This window comes from Xiphophorus maculatus, chromosome 2, assembly GCF_002775205.1.
Source record: "Xiphophorus maculatus strain JP 163 A chromosome 2, X_maculatus-5.0-male, whole genome shotgun sequence".
Lineage (NCBI taxonomy): Eukaryota > Metazoa > Chordata > Actinopteri > Cyprinodontiformes > Poeciliidae > Xiphophorus > Xiphophorus maculatus.
Window position 1 is genome coordinate 4372543 of NC_036444.1, and position 24398 is coordinate 4396940.

The window sequence follows — 24398 nt, forward strand, 5'->3', positions numbered from 1 at the left end:
TAAACCAGACGCTCCTGAAGCTCAAATCGTGTTTGGTGTGAACGCATCATAAGATCGTCCTCCTGGCTCCAATTGGTTGATTCTGACCAGGAGCGGTCTGCAGACGGCAGTAGGACCACACAGACTATCTGTCTCACCTTGTTCTGTCAGGTAATAGTGACAGTTTTAATAAATATGTAGAAAGCATATTTATGAAAGTTATAAAGTGCAGCTTTACTCATTGATCAGTTAATCAATGATCAGCAGCACAATCCACTGCATTTTTCTTACCTTTTCTTGTATTTGTAGCTTAACGTCGTGAATAAAAGCTGCACTTTATGTGTTGGAGACTCTGTTTACCTCCGGTGAACTGACTGCATGGATAAAATCCGCCTGACTCGGCCCTCTGGTTCTGCTGAGATGCTTGATGAAGCCAACCTTTCTGTGCTGGGCAGACGTTGCCCTCAGACAGATGAATTCTCTCCTTCATTTCTGACTTCGCTTCTCTTTATGCTGTTGACTTTAGCGTATGTTTTTCATTCCTGGTCCGTGATTCAGGCCTGTGCCATAGATCTCTGCAGATGTTTTGTACTAATAAAGAGAAACTGATTTGCTGTACATCATCCGTACCATTTTCTTTGAAGTGGAGAATGATTAACGCCGGTGTTACCGTCCTGTCAGAACTCCAGTGAGGTGGACTGGCCTCAGATTCATGTCTCAGTATTTTCCTCTGACCTGAAAGGGGGAAAGTCTTTCCTTTCTGTGTAGCGTGCTGGTGGAATAAAAAACCGCTCAGCGGGGAGTAAAGTTTCCACTTATTTTAGAATCGTTTTTAAAAGCTTGCTGTCAGGTTAATATGAAAAGGCGGGAACTTACTTTAATAAAGTTGTAAAGAAGATGGACAGCTAAAGGCTTTCATTAAAGGTCTGTTATTCTTTCTGATGGATGGCTTGGTGAGAAAAAGACATGTCAGGTTTGGGACGACGCCTGGGCACAAAGATGTTTGAATTGTCTCATATATTTTAGATTAAAAAACCTGGGTCATTTTACAGACATCAAAAACATTAGATTATTGCTAAAAACCAGAGGTGGGCAGAGTATCCAAAATGTATAATCAAGTAAAAGTAGCTCTACCGCAACATAGTTTTACTCAAGTAAAAGTGAAAAGTAGCCGTCCAAGAAATTACTCAAGTAAAAAGAGTAAAAAAGCATTTAGTAAAAAGTCAACTCAAGTACTGAGTAACTGGTCAAATGATCAAACATCTGACATTTAAAAATGACAAAATGAGATGAACCAAAATATAAAGTCAAGTGGAAATTTTGGTATTTTAAGGACAAAAATGACAATAATTCAAAAAGTTACCACAAAAAACCACAAAATCAGGCAAAATAAAATGTTTCCAAATCAGTTTCTCTCAGTAAAAAACTTTTGAAACTTTTTTTATGTTATTTGTTCTACTAAAAATAATAATAATAAAAATGTTTGAAACTTTATCAAAAACTGCAGGTCTGTGTCTGGTGAATTTTTGATTAAAACATGATTCATTTTCATTCAGTGGACAGAAAATCTTGAAATTTTACTCAAGAGTAGAAAAACTTCATAATAAAATTACTAAAGTAAAAGTAAAATGTACAGTGTAGTAAAAATAGTCATCAAAGTAAAATTTTTCAAAAAAAGTTACTTAAGTAAATGTAACTGCGTAAAAATATCGAGATACTTCCCAACTCTGCTAAAAACTGGCTGGTTGTTATTTTTTAGCAGTAGAAACCCAAACAGAAGTACAGAAACATTAAAAATGTGAATTTTGCATAACGTCCCCTTTAAAGGTCTTTAAAGGGGATGTTTACACTTAAGTCTTCATTTTTGTCTATCATGACTCCATACACCGGTCTGCTTGGACAGCAGGAAATTTTGGCAGCGCTGGCAAAAACAACAATCCGGCGTCCATCATGACACAGATGCAAAGGGTCGATACCGGACCCTGTTACCAAGCAACCTGGCTTGAGATCCTTCTGCGTCATAAATGTGGAGGCTGCAGTCGCTGTGACAGTAAACATCCTGCTGGATGAATCATTTCACAAAGCTACACGTCGTTCACGTCTTTCTGTTGGAGCGATAAAGAAGCTAAAAAGTTCTCGGAGCACAAGAATGCCAAAATAAAAAATGCAAAGGCATCAAATTATTTACAAAATGGACATTATTGCCCGAGAACATTGAAGTGATTGACTTAGAAGAAGTGGGAAAATAAATTAAGTCTCAAACGGCAACAGGACATCCTGAACTTAATGAGGTCATGGAGTTTTATGGAAAACGATGATTCAGTTTTAAATTTCATGTTATATAAAGAACAAAATCCAGTCAATTTCTATGTTTTTCAGATTGTCTTAAAATACTTTTTTTCTCTCTATTTACTTCTCATAACTTCCTGACTGTTGGAGGAATGTTTGTTCAGTCAGTTTGCTAAAAGGAGAGGATGACACAACAATGACCAAGTCTTCAAAACATGCTTCTCCGTCTTGATTTTATTTAATTTCTAAAATAAAAGTATTTTTCCAACCACCACACTGTGAAAAAAACCCCAAAAACAAAACATCTCTAGTTTACTGTAAAATACCAGCAGCTGTGATTGCCAGAATTTTACCGTATAAATACAGTAAAACTTTCATTGTTGCATGAAATCTAACAATGAACTCACTTTTACACAAACCGGTAATTTACTGTATTTTACCAGTACAATGCGGCCAATTTTACCCTATTTACTATCTAAATACAGTGAAATGTTGTATTTACCATATAAATACGGGTTTTGCCGTATTTTATACTATAAAATTCTGAAAGGATTTTACCCGTTTAATGTTTTTATTTTATTTTCCTGCTTAGATTAGAAATATGTAAAGAGTTTAGTGAAGGAAACGGGCATCTCTGATCGGTTTGACTGTGTCTGAGTTGCCGTGACGACTGGGAACATTTTATCTCCCCAGATTATTGAATCTCCTGCGATGGAGACGCAGCAGCCACTAGTTTTAGTGTAGTTTGGCTGACCTTTGACCGTGTCGTGACTGTTTTTCAGGTTACTCATGTTGTTTTCTCATGTTTTCGCGATGCAACCTGCTACCATTTTGGGCTGCATGAGGTTCCCATGAATATAAATGGTTTGTTTTCATCTCCACATCCAGCCAAATTACAGCGATCTGGTAGCATTCTTATATTTCAGTCACGGTAATCCGCTGCAGGTGTTTTTCAGTTCGACTCGTGACGCTTCGTTCTGAGAAGATTCTGCATATTTGCTTTATATTACTTTGTTTTCTGATTATTTTGCTTAAATTTTTCCTCATCTTTTAAACTCACCCAGCAGGATCTCATGAAAGGGGTTGATTGAAGACAGTGAAACCAACAAACAGAAAAACACAATTTTATCGCCTTTAACGACAAACAGAGCTGGGAATGTTTTCCTTTACAGAAACAGAACGGTTTAGAGTTGGTTGGTGGTGAGTTGAGGTCTTTCTTTGAGGGGTTTCTTCAGTATGTCTGTCTTTAGCTCAGCATATTTTACCAACTGATGTGCTAAATTTACAGTTCAAATGTACATAAATATTCTGTACTATAATCCATCAAAGGATTGTTATTTGACCAACTCTGGGTTCATCACACATTCAAAGAAGAGGAGAATCTCAACTTTTGTCAAAATAATGATTAATTTTTCATTAACTTGGATGAACCGTAGATTAAGAGGATTAAATTTCAACTACGATAAATATTCTACATCCTCTTAAGACGTTATTTCATTTCTTTTGAACATTCAAAACATTATTTAACATTTATTCAAAGTTTTCTTGTCTCTCTGAAGTTTAAAGAAAGAGTTTCGCATCCTAGAAACCTGTAATGTTGAGGGAAGAATAAGAAAAACTGATTCAAAGTCTCCAAACACAATGACTTCTGCACCAGAAAACCGCTAAGTAGAAGAATCAGAACTCTTTACCTCAGTTATTTTCCTTGGATCACTCTGAAATCAAATTGAATTTGAAGGAAAACCTGATTTTAAAGAAACAGAGAGATGATCAGCATGTAAGAGGTGCAATAAAACAATAAAAGTAGCAAGGTATATGATGCAAATAAAACCTTTTTGGGAATCAGAATAAGGTTGGTCACATCTGGTTATGACTTGGTTCTGACTCTCAGGGTGCATTCACACCAGCTCTGTTTAGTCCACTTTAATCCAAGTCAAAGAGAAACTCTGGTCCGTCTACAAACCTCGGTTTCGGTTCAGTTGAAGTGAACTCTGGTGTGGTTCGAATGCATATGTGAATGCCAAGTGGACCAGAGACCGCTCCAAGAGCAGGAAGTGGATTACTCTTTTGTCTTTTTACCAAAGACAAAAGAGTAATCCTACAACCGCTAAAATCTGGTGTTACTCCATTTTTGTCTACATTTTGTGAAGAAGGAAGTTGCACTCAGTGTCTTCTTCAGAGGTTTTTGTCGTTTTTTTCTTGGTGCAGCGCCCCCAGAGGCGAGGAGGAGAACAAGTTTTTTGAAAGAGTTTGCATTGTTTGACACAGTGCAGTGTGAAAGTGAACCGTAGCTGCTGAAAATGTAACAAATGCTGCAAATGTCCCAAATCAAACCGAGTCTACTGGATTATCAGGTGTGAAAACATCCTTGATGGATGGATGGATGGATGGATGGATGGATGGATGGATGGGTGGATGGATGGATGGATGGATGGATGGATGGATGGGTGGATGGGTGGATGGATGGATGGGTGGATGGATGGATGGATGGGTGGATGGGTGGATGGATGGATGGATGGGTGGATGGGTGGATGGGTGGGTGGGTGGATGGGTGGATGGATGGATGGATGGGTGGATGGGTGGATGGATGGATGGGTGGGTCACTGCGTCCTTTAAGTGTTGCTCAGACTTTCTGTTTTGCTCTGTGATTGTTGACAGATGTGGAGAAGTTATTGTGGGTCAGGCGGTAAGGCCATCAAGTGTCAGAACGTCACAGTTGGAGATCATTAAAAAAGGCATCTGTTCGTTGCTGCGTTCGGTTTCTCATACATCTCCCACTTTGTAAAAAAACAAAAAACGGACACCTGCTTGGACTGAAGGCTGTTTGTGAGTTTTGATCCAAACCAAAAGACTAAATTTTCTCCCTGCAGTGGCGATGAAACAAATAGATGAAAATAATGTTTCCCGGCGCAAACGATCCCAGCTCTCGCTCACAAACGTGTGTCAACCTGCAGAAACACGGCTTTCTGCATGGACTCGCTCTGACGCAAAATAATCAACTGTATCCGAGAAGAACTGATCAAACCGGCTGCAAAGTGACTGGAAATGAGGAACAGTTTGGGAGGTCTGAATTATCCAGAATCCATGCACTTCCAGACACGCAGCTGTGACGATCCAACATTCCTGCCCTGGATCATGTTTGCTTCATCTTTTGTGATGTTTTTGTTCTCCGTGTATTAAAAGGTTTCCAGATGGCTTCACAAGCTGCTTTCATCGCAGGTTGAGAGCATTTCATGAACTCTTGAAAAATATCTGAGATGCTTGAGTCTCGGGAATCCAACCTGGAGGAACCACGATGTTCTGATGTTAGCAGCAACGGGGGTTTAACTGGTTGAAGCTCCGACCAGTTAAACCTCTGACCCTGCAGTGAGGAGGTAAAGATTATTCAACAATGACGACCAACAATGAGATTATCAACAAGTTACAACGTTATCATAGATGGATGCATGGAAAATTATAAATTGTGACAAAGTTTAAAATAAATGCCTAAAATCTTTTATTTAGATCAACAACAAAATAGGTTTGTAAACAATTAAAATATCAAAAACAGAAAAACTACATAATAAAAAGTATGCACACCAAAAATATTTAACCGGTTAAAGAATGATATTAAGTTAAACTAAATACTAATCGTGATAAAGAAGTTGAAACAATAAGTAAATGTATAATAATGTTTGAGAAATATTGAAATTCAAAAGAAATTTAAAATATCAGCAGAAATCAGGGTGCAAATAAAATAGTAAGGATTCATTATATTAAAAATAAAAGCTATGAAAATGTAAAAAGGAAATTAGGAAAATTAAAAAATTTAATTAATTACAAACACATTTTTAAATATACATTGAAAAAGGAGTTTTACAACCAAACATAAAATGAATAAATAAGACAAAATATTAGGAAAATATTTATGCGTGAAAATGAATACATGTGAAGTTTTTGGTGCAATAATTTAAGTATGAAATTTAAAAATAAACAATAAAAAAATAAAATATTTGAAAAAAAATGTAAGTGCAAGAAAAAGTGAAAAACATTTGTAAAATTAATAAAATATAAACTAAATGAGGATGAGAAAAGACAATTTGACAAAGAAAAAGAGGCATTAAAACCAAGCGGTCCAGGCTTAAACGCAGCTGTGTTCTTTCTTTAACTGATCAGATTAAGATATTCTGGCTTCAATAGAAACGTCAGGTGCTTTAATAAATAAACTGATTTATCTGGAAGAGAAAAGCATATTGAGTCTGCCGATACAAAACAGTTTGACATGTTTTCTCCTTAAAGTCAAATACTCTGAGAGCAAATTAAGACTCACTTGCTGCCTCTCTGTCATCGTCCATCTTTGTTTTTTCCACCTGGAACCGTTTCAGAAATTAACCCAAAGTTTCTCTGCGGCTCTTCCACCTTAAAGTTCCTCGATTGAGCCGTTGCCATGTTTCACATGTTTGCAGAGTGAATGTGTTGCTCTCCCGGCAGCGGGTTGGATTGAGCTGCAGCTGCAGCTCTTCATGGGGAAAGATTTGAGCCCAAGAACAATTCCTTCACTTAAAACTCAGGAATCTCCTGCTGCAGGAGCAGGTCAGCTTTTAGCAAGCGTTGGATAATTTAGTGGAACTGATTGGATCGTTTACGTTCCCCCCTTTCACCTTTTGTGTGTCTGCCTGCTGTGAAACCTTCAACTTTCTGACTGCAGGAGTGTGCGTTACATAAACACCTTAGCACCTGCTCTGGGATGTTTCTGGCAGAAAGGTTCATGAATTGGACTTTTCCCTGCAGATTGACTCTGGTTCGTGTTGCTCAAGCTGTTTCTAAACGTTTCTTCTGATGTGGATCAGTACATTTTCTCTACGGCACAGATCAATGAACATGCTGCACTGATTTACAGGGCTATCGCTTTAAATTTGTTGTCAACAGGTGTAAATGCACAGCTAAAGGTGTACAAAATGCCCCCAAAAAAATTTACAAAAGAAAAAATAAACAGCAAATATGGAAGACTGTAAACTAATCGGAAAACTAACAAGTGACATTTCAACAAGACATACAGTAGGAGCTTGTTTTAAGGAATAAATTCCTTAATATTGATTAAAAAATATTAGATTCACTGCCACATTATTTCACTTCTAGTAGACATTTATTCAATATGAAATTATCAGCCAGTGGAACTAGAACATTTTGATCAATATTAAGGAATTATTGACTTAAAATAAGCTCTTGTATATTTTTGAAAAGTTAGTTGTAAGTTGTTTTGTGTTTTTTCAGCCTGCTAAGACATTTGCACCAGCAGCCAGAGTAAAAATACTGGCTAGGATTTTGGTTGTTGCCGTGTCTTTAGCTTTCTTCTTAGTATAATTTACTAGATGTACTTGAATTCATGGCATTTAAATTTCTCTCTGCAAATTGTTACGAGGATTTTTTAGAATAAATCTTACTCTTAAGTGTTTCCAGCAAACAGCGTTTAGTGAATATCAGTTAGGGCTGAACATTTGTGTTTGAAATGATCTCACCCTCATTTATTTGTTGTTTTTAGCGGATGCTGGCTTATGAAAAATGAACAAATGAAAGTGAAGTAGATTATTGGCGTGCATTCAGTTTAATCTCTGTTGAACTGAGTTTTAAAGTGAGACATCCTTTGGGACAGACACGCTTAGCAGCAGCACTCTTGTTTTGATAAACGACCCAACTTTGGCTCTCGTTGGCGCCTCGAGCAGCTATTAGCACAACTTGATATCTGGTGACCCTCTGATCCAGCAGTGGGTCCAATCAGAGCCGTCTGACGCGGTCCCAAAGTGTTGATAGGGAAAGAAACCCCCGAGGTTACATTTGAGTGACAGTTTCCGAGTTTCTGACACAGTCGCCTGTGGAGATCGTCCCACAGATTAGCTTAATAATGCAGCGCGCCATCTGGAAGCCATCTCCTATGGATACAGTTTAGCAGATAAATAGTCCTCCCACTGTTTCCAATTTACAAGTTCAGCATGAGGAAAAGAAACTTCGTCACCGGGTTTCTTTCCTCCCACTATGTCTGACTTGCAGTTGCTGAGACGGCAATTTTGTTTTCCCAGCATATAATACCAGAACTGTAATTCAGCTGTTATTTAGAACAAAATGTGAAATTTTGCTAAGTATTTAGTGTTTATTTTGATTACTGTGGTTTATAGGAAGCAGAGTAGGATAGTAACAAGTTACATTTACTTGAGTAACTTTTTAAAAAATCTATATTTTTATTAGTTCTTTTACTACGCTGTACTTTTTACTTTTACTTGAGTAATTTCACTATGAAGTATTTCTACTCTTACTTGAATAAAATGTCTGGATTTTTTACCCCCTGAATGAAAAATAAACATGTTTTAACCAAAAATTCACCAGACACACAGCTGCAGTTTTTCTTATATTTTTGGCAGATTTTGTTATTTTCTGTTATTTATATGAATTATTGTCATTTAGGTCCTTAAAATACCAAAATCTCCTCTAAACTTTATATTTTGGTCCATCTTGTTTTGTAATTTTTAAATCTTATATGATTGATAATTTGATCAGTACTTGATCAGACTCTTGACCAAAACTTTTTTTTTCTTGAGTAATTTCTAGGATGGACACTTTTTACTTTTACTACAATAAAAGCACAACTTATATGTTGAAGTGGTGCTATTCTTACTTGATTACAACTCAGATATAAGCAAGATATATCTGTCGCAATAAGCAATAAAACAGCTAATCGCATGACAAATTAAAAAAGTTCAATAATTTCCATTTGCATGACATTTTTTCTTGTGTCTGTACCGTTTTTACTACCAAAACTCAGATGACAAAAGTCTTCAGTCTGGTGATTTGGTCTCAACTGGCCTATTTTTTCAAAACAATTTTGCTTACAAAAACTTCATAATTAATTGCATTTTTTGTATTTTGGTTGCTTAATTAATTTATTTTGGCTTTTTAACATGTTTTCCAGTGTTAAAGGTTCTTTAGGAAAAGAAGTGTATAAATCTTTTAGAAGATGTTTTTCCAATATTATACCATTACTGTAATATTACTGGAAAATGGTCTGAAAATATTATTTTATCGAATCAACAATTTTATCTTTATTGTACCAAATTACATTAAAGGTGCAGTATATAACTTACATAATAAATGTTTTTATTAAAACTGTCACCATATCGTGATAGTTTATAATACAAATAATCTGTAAAACAAAATCAATCTCCTCCATCTTCTTCTTCAGCTACTATTGCTGTTTGAAGAAATGTATCCAAAACAACCAATCAGAGCCAGGGGAGGATCATAGCGCTGTCAATCAAGCTCATTAATTGGGTGATTTCTGAAGGAAACGGTGGATTTTGGAGGAGAAATAGTGATGCACACCACAGAAATGCAGACTGATTAGTAGGCACTGAGTCTACAAGCCCACATAATGTTAACTTGTGAAGCCCTGCTTTTCATTATGTGGCTGGAAAGTTGGGTTTAATTTGTTTTCCTCTGCGTGATGAGCTGATCTGAAGAAATGCTTCTGTTGAGCAACTGGTGTGTTAAAATAACAAGACATCACACCACGTTAGCAGAAAAGCAAATCAATACAACTGATTTTGCATTTGTTGCAGAAACTCTATCAATAAGGAGACGCATGGAGCGGAAATCGGCAGATTTATCAGAGCCAGAATGTCGGTTCCATAAATCATCCGTGAAAATTCAAAATATGATAATCCTAGCGGCCAGTAGAGGCTCAGCGTCCCGGGTTGGCCTCAGTGTGAGCTCTGAGGTATGCAGGGTGCATTCACGTCTGCCAAGGTTTTTTCAGGTAGAGCTGCACCAAACTTCACACTAGTTATGGGCATTTATTGTTTTTATCTTTATTGTGAATATTTCTTATTGAATCCTGATCATGTTGTCATGAATTGTACATTTTACAGTTTTCTCCCCCTGTTGGCTCCATGAGAGCATCGATAAATATCGATAAAGTCCAATCACGTCTGAATTCAGTAGTCTGTGATTTAAAAAAAAATCCCAGCTTCATGACTTTCTTCTCACTGACAGAGTTCGTCCAGTTTCTCCATCATGACTTGTTAAGTCATGAAAAGTGTAGCGGCGGCTCCATCCAGACTGAGCAAGAATCCATTAAACGTTAACTGCAGTATAAAAAATGAAAAAAGGCCATTTGCTGAAAAAACAGCATGTTCAGAGCCAAACCTGTACAAAGAATAAAAGCATTTCACATTTATGAAGAAAAATTAAACCTTTTTACTGAAAATACCAACTCAAAGTGAAACTTTTAGCTTCACCTCTTTCAAATTCTGCAGAAAATTTCCCATTAAGCATCTTTTGTTATCTAATTATAAATTGGATAATCCAAAAAAACAAAAAACAATGGTTTAGCTCTACACTGTATTAAGTCAAGCAGAGAGGCTGAGCTCGTCACATGATTATGTCAGAAATATTTTTCTCTTATGGAATGCTATGTTGCGGCAGTTTAGGCAATAAAACGTTTTTCTTGTTTAAAAAAGAATTTTAATTGTTAATTTGTATTTTTAGTATTGTATAAAATAAATTTTCTATCATTAAATTAAAAAAAAATTCAAAATGTACTTGAATATATTATATATGAAGGTGAAAAACTTATCACAATATTAGTGTTTCATATCAACCGATATCAATAATTGTCTATCGATAATTATTAATTAGTTTGTTTTAAATATTTAAAATTCTGCCCAACTTTTTCTGTTTCATCCAGTTTTCACTCCATGCTGTTTATTTCTAGGAAACCTTAAACTGCTGCTGCGCAAGTTACTCAACAGGTCATTGCTAGGTAACCAAAGAGTGAGTGAGTTGCTAGGTAGCCAAAGAGTGAGTGAGTTGCTAGGTAACCAAAGAGTGAGTGAGTTGCTAGGTAACCAAAGAGTGAGTGAGTTGCTAGGTAACCAAAGAGTGAGTGAGTTGCTAGGTAGCCAAACAGTGAGTGAGTTGCTAGGTTGCTAGGTGCTATTTTGGTCAATACTATTTTTTTTTGTCTGAATTTAGCAAGAAAGTTGCTGATTTGACAACAGTGAGGTGATTAGCTCACCTGGTTCCCATCTTATTTTCCTCCCCACCTTTATATGTAATTTATTTGTTTTTTTTTATTGCTCATTGTTGCATTTTGCTTGTTTTTTTTGTGTCACTAACATTGAAACACTGCAGGCCATAACTGTAAGAGACTGGGAAACATTATCAGAAACATATTTTTATTTTTAACAAATATAAAACGTGTGCTTCAAAATGATTTGTTTGGCTTATTTAAACAAGACCAGATTGTCTAATTTGAAAAAATATTTCTGTTTTGGTCCTCGGACTGTCATTTGTTAAAGTAGAGTCTGAATTATTCACACTTTTGATTAATAATTTTATGAAATATGAACAATATTTTTTGTTTTTGTAAATTATTTCCATATAATCTCAAATGAAGAAAAGCATACGACACATTTAGGGCAGAAATGATTACTTTAATTAATTACTGAAATAATCGTCAACTGACTTAATGATTTTATTAATTGCTAACTGCAGTATACAGACAGGAAAAAGATGCAGTAGTAATTAGTCCAAAACTGTACAAAAAATATATTAATTTTGCCTTTGTCTGTAAATATGTTTTACATAAAACTCCTCAAGAGGTAGTTTTGGCTTCACTCAGATAAAAGTATGTTGGGCAATAAAATGTTTTTCTTGTTTAAAAAGGGGGATTTGTTTATTTGTTTATTTGCTTTTTTAATGTATTCCCAACACTGTATAAGATTGTTTATGGTGTTGAATGAAAAATTTGAAAAATGTGCTATTCTTTCATACAATTAATTGTCAGAATAATCGATTATTAAAATAATAATTAAGTTGCAGCCCTGCTTCCTAGTTATCTTTCTTTCTCTGTGATGATTTCTGGACTTTAATCAAGTAAGAGTAAAAAAGTATTTGGTAAAACGTCTACTCGTTCTGAGTAACTGATCAAATTATCAGTCATTTGCACTAACTGGATCATCTCAAGGTGAGATGAAACATAACAGCACCTCCTTTAACACCACATTGCACATGTCTGGATTAAATCTTAGCTCAGACTGTGATTAAACTCCAGCCGTTAAATCAGGATGTTGGAGGCATCAGCTGCACAGGTCGTACATTCAATCTTGTCCTCCGTCTGTCCCGTCTCTTGCAGGCCTGTTTCTAATGGCTCCCGTTCTGATGGCTTCCACGCCCGCCAGCATGTGCACGCCCCTCAAGACGCTCAACGACAGCCTGAGCCACAGGCGGCGGTACATGGTAAGACGAGGCGACGTAAAAATGGACCGGAATCGATCCTGAAGCGATGAGCGTGACTGAAATCCTTTATCTGTCAACGGTTTCCTCTAAAATGGTGCTGGGGTGCAAAACAGTTCAAAACCCTCCAACTTTACTGCATGTGAGAAAGGGTTCAAGAAGTTAAAAGAAGCAATAGAAACGGTTTAAAACGTTAAAACAACTAACAAGTTCACCGCAAAAACACAAAGTCTTAAGTATTTTTGTCTAGTTTTTATGAGAGATGGCTAAAGTATCCAAAAATTGTACAAGTAAGAGTAGCACTACTTCAACATATTTTACTGAAGTAAAAAGTAGCCATCCAAGAAATTACTGAAGTTAGAGTAAAAAAAATGTTTGGTAAAAAGTCTACTTAAGTACTGAATATCTGATCAAATTATCAATCATTTATTATTTAAAAATTACATAATCAGATGGACCAAACTATAAAGTTAAGTGGAAATTTTGGTATTTTAAGGACCAAAATAACAATAATTCATATAAATAACAAAGAATAACAAAATCAGGCAAAAGAAAATTTTTCCAAATCAGTTTCTTTCAATAAAAAACTTATGAAACTTTAACAAAAGCTGCAGGTGTGTGTCTGTGTCTGGTGACTGTTTGGTTAAAACATGTTTGTTTTTCATTCATTTACTCAAGTAAGAGTAGAAATACTTCATAATAAAATTACTGAATAAAAAGTAAAAAGTACAGCGTATTTAAAATACTAAATTTCCCCCCAAAAGTTACTCAAGTAAATGTAATTGAGTAAATGTAACTAATCATACCCAACTCTGGTTTCTAGTGCTTTGTAAATTTATAATACAACAAAACTAACTTTTAAGTAACTTTTCAACAAGATATAGGAGCTTGTTTTAAGTGAATAATAAAATTAATAGTTGCGCTTCAAGATTTTTTCACTTATAAAAAACGTTTTCCTACAAGTGAAATAATCTGCCAGTAGAACTAATAATTCTTATCAATATTCTAGAATTATTGACTTAAAATAAGCTCCTGTATTTTGCCCAAAAGTTACTTGTGAGTTTTGTATTAATTAAAGTGTAATAAGACATTTGAACTAGAAACTAAACAAAAGGTACTTGGTGTTCACACAAAGAGCAGGTTGCAAGATGCTCAAGGTGTTTCCAGCAACCGTAAACCTGAAGCTTTTTAGTCAAGCAGCACCATAATCTGAAGTTTGCTGAACATTTACGTTTCTGAAACTTTTCTCCTTTTGATTTACTGACAGATATTTTAAAGGGAGTGAAAAGAATTGTATCTGAGCTTGTGGTTAGTTTTTATGCGTCTCTCTCCGTTTCTCTGTTACAGAAGCACAACTTTCCCATCAACTATGCCATCCGAGTTCATCACGAGGAAATCTTTAAGCTGTCAAATATCAGCAAAATGGTATGAATCAAGATTTTTAGAGTTTCACCGCAGAGTTCAGTTTGGTGCAGAGTGTGGTTGTATCGGACCACATGCAGGACATTCAGTTCTACAAATTTACTGCCCTGTTCAAATGTCTGGACTTTGCTCCAAAGATAAGTCTGACAAATGAATGTTGTGCTGGGGATACGATTTCAAGCCTCTAATTTTGAGATTTCTAAATTAAATATTAGTGGAAATGTATTGTTTTAATATGCCAACTGTACCCTGTTCTCAGAAATTAAAGGTGGAAGGACTGGATGAGCTGGTTCTCCAGAGGCTGTGGTTTCAAGTCAACCAGGGCGTCTTAAAAAAGGTATGTTTCCATTTATACAGAGAGAATGTTTATATAGGCATTGGAAAACTTTGAACATTTAGCAAATATCTGCCAATGCTAACAGGACAGAGACAGTTAGGATCCGTTTCTGTCCCTCTGTTTTCTACAGAGACAAAGTCAAGTCAGGTCAAGATTATTTTTCTGGAACGTTTCAGAAACAAGTCAGTTCAAAGTGCTTCACATGATAAAAACAACACCGTAACCAGGTATGTTGGGAACAGCAAGCAAGCAAAAATATCACATTCTGTCAAATTTCATCACCAAAATTATCAAGAGTAATCCTCATCAAATATTGAAGACCAGAATTAATCAACGTTCCAGTTATTATGAATCAAAGTCAACTCTAAACAGATGGGTGTTTAGAGTAGTTTTAAAGGAACTCAGTGTTTCGACTGTTTTGAAGTTTTCTGGAAGTTTGTTCCAGATTTGTGGTGCATAGAAGCTGAATGCTGCTTCCCCATGTTTGGTTCTGGTTCTGGGGATGCAGAGCAGAACCAGAACCAGAGAGGTCTGGAAGGTTGATACAACACCAGCAGATCTTTAAGACCTTCAGTGGTTTATAAACTAACAACAGTATTTTAAAGTCTATTCTCTGAGCTGACAGTGTAAGGAGTTCCTCTAGACCTTGCCGAGACATTAGTCCTCCAATCCTGGAAATGTTCTTCAGGTGATAGAAGGCCAACTTTGTAACCGTCTTCATGTGATTCTGAATGTTCAGGTCTAAGTCCATCACCACACCGACCTGATTTCAGACCTGATCTGTAGGTTCCAGCTGTAATATTGAATCTTTTCTCTGACTCCAGATCGTTTCTTTTTAAGTCCAACAGTAATAACTTCAGTTTTGTTTCTGTTCATTTGAAGAAAGTTATGGCACATCACACATTTATTTGCTTAACCATCTGTACAGTGATTGGATGGGTTCAGAGTCACCTGGTGATATATATATATATTTTTTTCTTCTTCTATGCTTTAAATCCATGACACATCCCCCTTCTAATCGATAAGAGGAGCTGCTGCTCTCTTACTGATTTGATTCTATAAGGAATTTGAATTAATATGAGGTACAAGAGCATTTAATTTCCCTTGGGGATCAAAAAAGTATCTTTGAATTTTAATTTGAAATACACCAGCTGGAGATTTTTGGCAGGAATGTGATACCATAGACTTCTTCTCTCTAAAGAGAGGTGGCAGTTGTTGGTTTTTTTGTTTTGTTTTTCTTTCCAAAATCACTTTTGTCAAAAAGTGTCTCCAGCCATTATTTTAGGAGAGTGACGATCTCGTAGCTTGACTTACGTTTGCAAACACAACATATCAGCACCAACTATGAAGCACGGTGGTGGCGGTATAATGTATAATGGTTTGCCATTTTTTTTTTGTGCACATTGTTGGCATTGAGTCGAAAAGTGTGAGGACATTTTTTTGACAGGTGAAGTTTGGCCCAAACATTACAATGATGCCAAACAACAGATTGACTGAAGCAGAAAAACACCCAAGTAAAGTGGCCCAGTCAAAGTACAGACCACTTTTGGATTAAAATGTTGTGTAAAATCAAATGTCTAACTTTTGACTAAAGGATGGCAGTGAAAGATGTTATGAAACAGACACACCAGCCGAAGTGGTAGAACCAGACCCATTCAGATCATCTGAGACAGAAATTATTTATTCTTTCGTGTTTTTAACCCATCCGATAAATCTTTATCTGTCTCTGCATGCCAGCACACGCAGCTCACGCCAATTTTCCCACCGTCCCCGGATTGACAAAGCCTTTTTCCTTTTCCAAAATACATTAAGTGATTTGTTAAGTCTGGTCTAAATGTTCCAGATTTCTGCGATAAACCGATGTGACTCCTTGTTCTGGGAGGCTCTCTGACTCACTCTTGAGAATCACACGTCAGGAATTAAAGGCATAAATTCAGACCACTTATGAAAAATAACTTCCCCTAACTGCATTTGACTGATGCGTAACCTAATAGTGTCTGGTATTTGGAGCTAAGGGAGTTATCAATTATTTCAGTCAGCTGCAGCGCATCAGTCCAGCGCAGAGTCTTTAATATCTTAAGGATTTATTATTCCTCTTTGCTTTTGGAAACATGGAAAGTGATGTTGCGCTCCAGTAGTCCCAGTTGCATTAGTAAACATGTTGTGGTAACATTTTGACTTTGTATAATGCAGTTTCCAAACTAGTAACTTCCTGTTTTTTTTTACAAGGAATTCACCGTTTTTATTTTTGTTTTTAAATGCTGTTTAAAACGCCAATCAATCTGTCAACTAATTTCTTCCATTTTGCACCAATCACAGTGAATCACTTGTCAGGCTCTTTAACACAGTTAAAATAAACAGAATGTGTCAAATCTGAGAAACCCGTCGTGATTAAGGCATGAGGATGAATTTATCTTCTCCAGAGTCGATCCTGTCTGGTTTTCTGTCACGCAGCTTGTATTTGAAACGGCCAACCCTGCTGCTTGTGTGACTCCAGGTTAAATCTTTGTCCTAAAACTAACAGTTGGTTTCGCAAGCACATGATATGATCACACCTTTCTCCTTGGTGGAAAAAAAACGAACAAATAAAACAAGTTCCTTATCTACGGTGTGTAATGTCAAGAGAACCTCTGGGGTTTTAGAACAATAAATGTTTGGGTTTTTTTTCACCTTTTTTTTTTTTACATGTAAACAGCACATTAACAGTGTCATAAATGTAAATGTATATTTCCTATTTTTTTGTATTTATTAATGAAAATTTTTAATACATATCTGCCCCTCAGATATACATTCAAACTACATTTTTGGAGGTGATAAAATCAAGATTTTTGACAATGCCCTCTTAAATAAGAGGTAAAAATACAATCCCTACCGTTTACCTATTGGTTTCTGGTTTGCTCCGCTCCCTAAAAAAGAGTTTAGAAAGGTTCAGAAAACATCTTTTGGACTGACTTCAATGATATTTTAGTGGAAACTGTGAGCTTTTTGAAGCTCCAGAGCTTGACTTCACTTCCCAGCAGAAACACAGTTTGACATTTAAACAGTTAAAAGAAAATTGGACTTTTATGAACCACATTGTCGTTTCAATACCTTTTTATGGTTTTACACAATTACAAGTTTAAGTTTGATGATTTTTCCCACTTGTTCAGTTTAGAGTATGGTGATGTCACACTCGAGATTCTGTCCCTGTGAAATGTGAAGTTCATTAAACTTAAACTATTTTAATGCTCACAGTTTCGTCTCAGTTTATACATCAAAATCTGGGCATTTCTGTCGACTCTCATTCAGTGTGTCTCTCACTGATGTGAGTCTTACACTTTTCTGACAAATTGGCCCAGAGTGCAGATAGCTCACGCCCAGACTCTGATTCACTCCTATTAGATTTCAGATCCTTTTTTTTTTTTTTTTTACCAAACTGGAATCGGAGGGACTTTTTATCACATCATATCTGCAACTTAAAAGAACCACACACAGATGGAAATCTACCTGCGAAGCCACCAGAACGTTCACACACACTCTTGGTTCAAGTCTTCGGTTAATTTAACTTATAGCTTTTAAAACGGCAGCTAAAACTATTCAGAATTGAGCAGAATCGCCATAGCAACCAGTGACTCAGCTTTTTCTGACTCTCTGGTTCTTACATTACTCAGCAGCTTTTTGTTTCTCACACTAATCCATCATCAGCATCAGAAGACGGTATATACTGGATTTTCAAACAGTAAAATTTGAAAGTTTTGTTCTGTACACACTGAAAAGACTTTATGGTGATTGAATAAACCAGAGGTTATTAATACCATTTATGCCTTTAGTTGTAATAAGAGTGTGAGTACCAATACAAAGTGGTAAACAATGTTGATTACAGCATAAAAGAACATCGTATGGATAGAGAAACGTGGATATTTGTCTATATTTAGTTTCAGGTTAGAGCTGTGGAGGAGTTGAACAATTAGACAAAAATAATTACTGTAGCAACCATTAATATTTATGGAGAACTACAGGAGAATAAGCTTCTTATTATTTGCATGTTGAAATCCCACTTGAACATTTCCATCTGATGGCAAATACATGTTTCTCATCTGACGTCACACTTCTGGGAACTTTGTAGATGACAGCCATCTTGGTAGTATCACAGGTAACTGTGATGACAGTTGCTATGGAGTTGCTATGACAGCAGCAAGCAAGCCACAAGTTTAGAACCAGCTCTCTATTTCTATCTAACTTATAAACAACATAAGTACGTTACAGCTATTATTTGATTACAGTTTTTGGGTACTCTACTTCCTTTTTGTTGGTCTGGAAGCCATGGTTTATGTATGCTTTGTCCTGCGCTTGCCTACCAAGATGGCAGATCGCTTCCGGTTCAGACTTGTGGGAACTACAGTATGTGTTAACAGGTTTTCTTGAGTTTAATGCTTCTTTCATCACTAAGTGATCATACCAAATTAAAGGAGCTGTAAACTGAAAATGGGTTCCAATTTCAGATCATCCGGGTATTGCCGGAGAGGCATCCTTCGCGACCGTACACAGCGGAGCTGGAGAGACGGTTCAGGGATGCTGAGGGAGTCTTTGTTCAGTCGCATCCTGCTGAGGTAAGACCAAGTTCACATGTTTGCTCCGCAGCTGCACATTCTCCCAAAATTAACCAATTCACTAACTAACGTCACATTGATGTAATCTGTTTAATATCGGGAACTAATTCTCTTATTGATGGAAACCTAACTGTAGTTCTGTTTATGATTGAAAACAAGAGTTCAGGGGAGGTGAATGTACAAGATGCAGTGCCTGATTATTCAGTAAAGTGCAGATGAGGGAATAAATACCAGTTCTGTCTGCAGGATTTCCTTTTATAACGGCTTATCTGTGCTGGGATTTGTTTTTAAATCCAATATTTTAATCCAGTTTAGACTATTTTCCAAAAGCAGGGCGTACATTAATCACCACAGTCCCCCTGCAGACAGCAGCACACAGGAACCCTGCAGCAGCAGACAAGTGAGGCAAAGACGGCAGACAGAGTCTGGAACAAAGCTGATCACATCTCTGATGCTGGATTCATATCTCGCTCATCCTCTCGTGATTTGTAGTTTAAAGTATTTCTTCTGTTCATGTCTTTAATGAATGATTTATTTAACAGACAAATATAGCATTGCAAAATAGCGGCTCTTTTGTTGGCCCTGAATGTTTTCCTGTAATGACCCCAGGTACTTTTATCTCCCTCAGACATTAGGATCTCAGACTGCCTTGGTCACAATGCTGAAATATTTTATCTGTTCGTCATGAGCAGTATTATTAATGACCTGAAATCACATTAAACGTTGAGTTTTTTTAATCTTCTAGTTATTTTAAAACTGTAGATAACATTTCTGGAAGAACTGTGGAGTCCTCCTTAAAATTAAATTCAGTTCATTTATTTAGCACCAATTCACAATAAACCTCATCCTGGGGCTCCTTGAAAGTCTTTTTGTATGAAATCATTCTGAATGTGGAGCCCAGATTCTGGTTTGTTTTGGACACAGAAAAGGAAACGATATTACAGACAAAACTAATTTCAGCTTCAGATAAAAATAATTACAATTTTAAGGAGCTAATCTCAGGAATGTTTTCATGCAGTTGGTCCCAAAGTTCAGGAGTAAAAAATACTTTGAGCAGCAACTTGAAGTTTTTTTACATCAAAGATTGACCGGAAGGTTTCCAATTATGCTTCTGTGAACAGGTTAGGATAAGTTTGATACCAAAACACGTTTGTTACATTTTTAACACTAAATCCTTCTTAATGAGATTTTAGTTTGATCAATAATGCCTATTTTGGGCTCCTTTTAGATTGAGCTGTTATAGGGCATCTTGTTACTTTAAATCAAATAAGCTGCTGCTGGCCACGCCCCCCAACTCAATGTTTACATTCACACGTGAAAATGGCTTCAAAAAGATGCGCAATTATACAACCGTACATTTTTGAAAAGCCTTAGTAGAACGTCCTCCACAACCAATAAGAATGCAGCAAGTTGTTTCTGGAAGGCAAGTCAACAAAAACAACAAGACACTTGTCTTTTGCAGCAGCCATTATACAGAGGTAAAACCCGCTGACCAAACGTGCTGGAACTAAGGTTGTGGGTATTTATCGTATTGTTTATCATTTGTTGTGAAAAATTTCTTGTCTTGTTAAGACTTTTGTTGACACGATAAAACAATCTTAAACTGACAAAAATTGGATTTCTTTCTATTTTGGGACTATTTAACTGTTTTTCCACGAGACCGTCAATAAATATCAGTAAATTAGAAAATATGATTACATGAAATTTCTTTGTGCAGTTTAGTGACAGAAAGCACACTTATTTAAGTAAGTTACTTCAAATAAACCTTTTTCAAGAGCAGCATTTATGTTTGTGGCGTCATGAATGCCTCGACAAGCAGTTACCTAAGAATGAAAAAAGATGAATAGTTAATAATCATCAATTTTATCTTTGTTACAATACTACTACAAAATATTGTGATAAAACTCTACGCTCATATTGCACACCCCAGTTGTTAAGTGACAGGTGCAGGTCTGCTGGGGTTGCTAGGTAACGGCCTGGGCTCTGCTGGGGTTGCTTGGTAACAGCCTCGGCTCTGCTGGGGTTGCTAGGCAACGGCCCAGTGCCCATGTAATGTGACTCAACAAGTAGAGGTTTCTCAAATGGCTCACCAAAAAACTTTAACTTATTACCATTAAACGGCTGGGTGTTTTTTTTAAGTGATTAAGTTGTTTTTAGAAGCAGTTGAGACTCAAATGGAAGTATAAAAACGTGCAAAAGGTAAAATTAAGGTCCAGAAAGACATTTTGAAATGATATCTTTTTACAAACAGGCAGCTATTGCCGGGATTTAATGGCTGCTGTAATATAACTTTATTTCCCAGGTGTTTGTCAGGTGACTTCTGCTTTTAAAGAATACCTATCAGCTGTGTGTGTGTGTTTGTTTTGGTGGGTCCAGGTGTTCCAGCAGGAGCTGCCAGAGACGATCCAAGACATTTGGGATCAGTTAACGGAGGAGCCCGACAGGGTGCCGGAGTCCAGCTGGAGGTTCGCGTCTCCAAAATCCCTGGTGGATAACTTGTGCCACACCATGTGCTGCCTTTTCTGGGAGTGCTTTTCCAGCACAGAATCTTCTCAGGACTGTGAGTTAAACACGGAAGACGTTTAAACCCGGGTTGCAAATGAAAGCCGCTCCCTCCGGCACATAAAAGACGCGTCAACATTTATCCGATTTCTTACATGAAAATGTATGTTTGCATCCTGATCTGTTCCATGTGGGGTTATGGTTGGACATTGAAGATGACGAAAGGCAGGTTTTTCTGTCAATTTGCCATGCAGGAAGCCATCTGCATCCTTTGTTTTGTTCCCCCCCCCAAGCTCTCCGGTGTTGTGTGATTGTCTCTCCAGCTCGGGATCAAAGATGATCCGATGCTTTGATGCTCCACGTTGGGCCACAGCCTCTGCCAGGCCATCTGGACAGATTTTGTGCCTGCGGGTTTCCACGAAGCCATGTTAATGTGTAACCTGACATCCTGAACGTTGCCTTACTGAGTACCATCTGGACAGCTGCCACTGGAAAGTGTTTGCCAAAGAGGTGCATTCGCTTTTAAAAAAAATCCTCAGCAGGTGTTCCAGTAAGCCATCCATCTTTGTCAATCGTCACCCAATCACATGCAATCACCGCAAACCAGATCTTCAATCCTGACACGAAACACCAGTTCCACTGAAGGCTGACCGGTGAAGGGGACAGTAGAGCTGAGGTCTTTCTCATTTTCTCATTTTCCCATTTCGGAGCCCCCCCAACATGTGGCGACTGACCATTTGTGATCAGAAAGTTGTGCTTCTCGGTTTTGTGCCTCATATGGCTTTTAATCTGTGCAGGCCGACCCCTGAAGGAAGGATTTAAAAAGGAAGAACAAGAATACCGCCAGGTCCTGCTGCTATATTACATTTCAGCTGAATTCACCACACAGTGAACCCTCGTTTTTCGCGGGGGTTACGTTCCAAAAAGAACCCACGATAGGCGAAATCCGCGAAGTAGGAACCTTTATTTTTTTTACAATTATTATACAATGAAATACTCCATAATACATTGAAACCAAAGAACAAAACCTTTTTACAGGCCCAAACATTTGTTTAACAAATAAAAAGTACTGTATAATTTTTTTTTTCTACAAATAACTACTGTACTGTAAAATAATAATTTTAATATGAACTGAAGGCGGATTCCAGTGCCCGAATTGCGGAGATCAGCAATTCCCCCATCGCAACTTGAGTCATTGGATTAGAACGGAAAAAATAAAAAATGATTATGAAAAAAAACAAAACAAAGTACAGTAGGACAAATAGTGACTCACGTGTATTTCACTGCTCTTCTGACTGAGCCGCTGCATCCTGACTCCGCTCTGTAGCGGTTTTATTTCTTCTAAAGCCCGCGGTGCAGGTGTGTTTTTTCGACAGAAGAACATACAGTAGTTATCGGTAGTTGTTGTCGGTCTTTTTTCTCCTGGGCAAAAAGATTCTTATAAACCGACATGCCACCATCGATTATGTTAAAGTTGGCAAGCTGTTTTACGTAAGTGTACATATTATACCGCAACGTTGTTGACACACAGGTAGAGAAGAAGCGGAGAGACTGTTTAGCCAATCAGAATGCAGAACACAATGCACGATGCAAATCCATGAAGCAGTGAGACCGCGAAAGGTGAACCGCGATATAGCGAGGGTTCACTGTATTCCTAAAAGTATTTATTGTCTAATTTCACACACTAACCTGGGTGGTATCCCATTTTTAATAAAAAGCAAGGCTGTTCAAAGTGGGGCCCATGGACTAATTTTTGGAGGGTTTTTTACGGCCCTCAGATCACAGATGCAATACAAAGTGATCATCTTTTTCTAGTTTCTTGGTTTTCTTTTGTTGTCACGGTAACCAGAATCACATCTATTCATTGACTTATGCTCTAAAATACATCTTGGTGCAGCCAAAACTCGTTTTCAAATGAAGACTGACCCAGATCCTGTTTTTATTGCTGAGAACAGAAAATATTTTTTTCACTTTTCTTCAATCATAATAAAAATAATATGCAAACTGAATGCCTTTCATTAAGGAAAGCAATCACAAACCATTTGAAATTTTTGATCTGCAATCCCGTTTTTACAAAAACGTGCTTAATTAAAATAGTCCAAGCTTATTTTACAACAGTTATATAAAAAAAATAAAAAAAAACTCAACATTTTTGGCAATTTTCGCTTTTAAAAATGATCATTTGTTTTGCCTTGATGATTTAGGCCCACATGGCAAAAAACTTGGACACCCCTGATCTACAGGGTTAATGTTGGCCTGTTCAAAATATTGTCCCAATTTACTGATTCTGAACACATTTTTATCCTTTGTAGTTGCTGGACTTGTTGAATCGTCCCTGGATTTCCCCGATGCGAGTCGCTGACCAATTTGAGCATTTTAAATCTCAATCAGAACCGATCCCATCAGGAGTCTCCTGTCAGAGCCCATCATCTGGCTCAATCTGAACGTAAAAGATTGAGGTCCTGGCATGAATGTCACCCAACACCTGCAGGAGACGCACGTTGATGTAACTGTGTGTGCATGAAAAATGCTGCAGCCTTATGTGCTCCAGATTTTCAGGCCCCACAGATGCTGCGCAGCATTGCCTCACTTTCAGATGGATGGATAGTGTGCAGAAATTGGCTTGGGAAGATTTTTGGCATGTCTCAGGAAGTGGAGCGCATCTCTGATGATGCCACAGCACCTTTATCTTGACTGATATGCTGTTTTTAAACATCCATATATTCAGGGAATATTTCAGGTTTGTTTTCTGGGAAACGTCAGAGGGATTTATTCCTGGTTTTCTCTCCTGTATGCATTCAGAAACCATCCTAATTTGTTGTTTTCACTCTAAAAAATCCCTACAAGCCTCATCTGTCACACCAGCCTTCCTCTGTGGCCTCCTTCTTCCTTACAGATCCAAATCCATCATCCGCTCGCCAGAAATCCTCAACATCCCCATCTCTGCCTCATCAAACACACACCAGCAGTTTTTGTTAAAGTTTCATAATTTCACATCGAACAAAACTGATTTG

At 37.1% G+C, this 24398-nt stretch overlaps 1 protein-coding gene across 2 annotated transcripts in view; it reads left to right on the forward strand.

Annotated features, from left to right (window-relative positions):
- The window catches only part of il34 (interleukin 34), a 56556-nt gene that overhangs the window by 27988 nt on the left and 4170 nt on the right, over positions 1 to 24398 (forward strand). For both annotated transcript variants that reach the window (XM_023327056.1, XM_023327063.1), the window contains exons 3-7: positions 12434 to 12537; positions 13882 to 13959; positions 14216 to 14293; positions 18775 to 18882; positions 21259 to 21442. In XM_023327056.1, coding sequence (XP_023182824.1) covers positions 12434 to 12537; positions 13882 to 13959; positions 14216 to 14293; positions 18775 to 18882; positions 21259 to 21442 — 552 coding nt within the window. The remainder of the gene's footprint in view (positions 1 to 12433; positions 12538 to 13881; positions 13960 to 14215; positions 14294 to 18774; positions 18883 to 21258; positions 21443 to 24398) is intronic.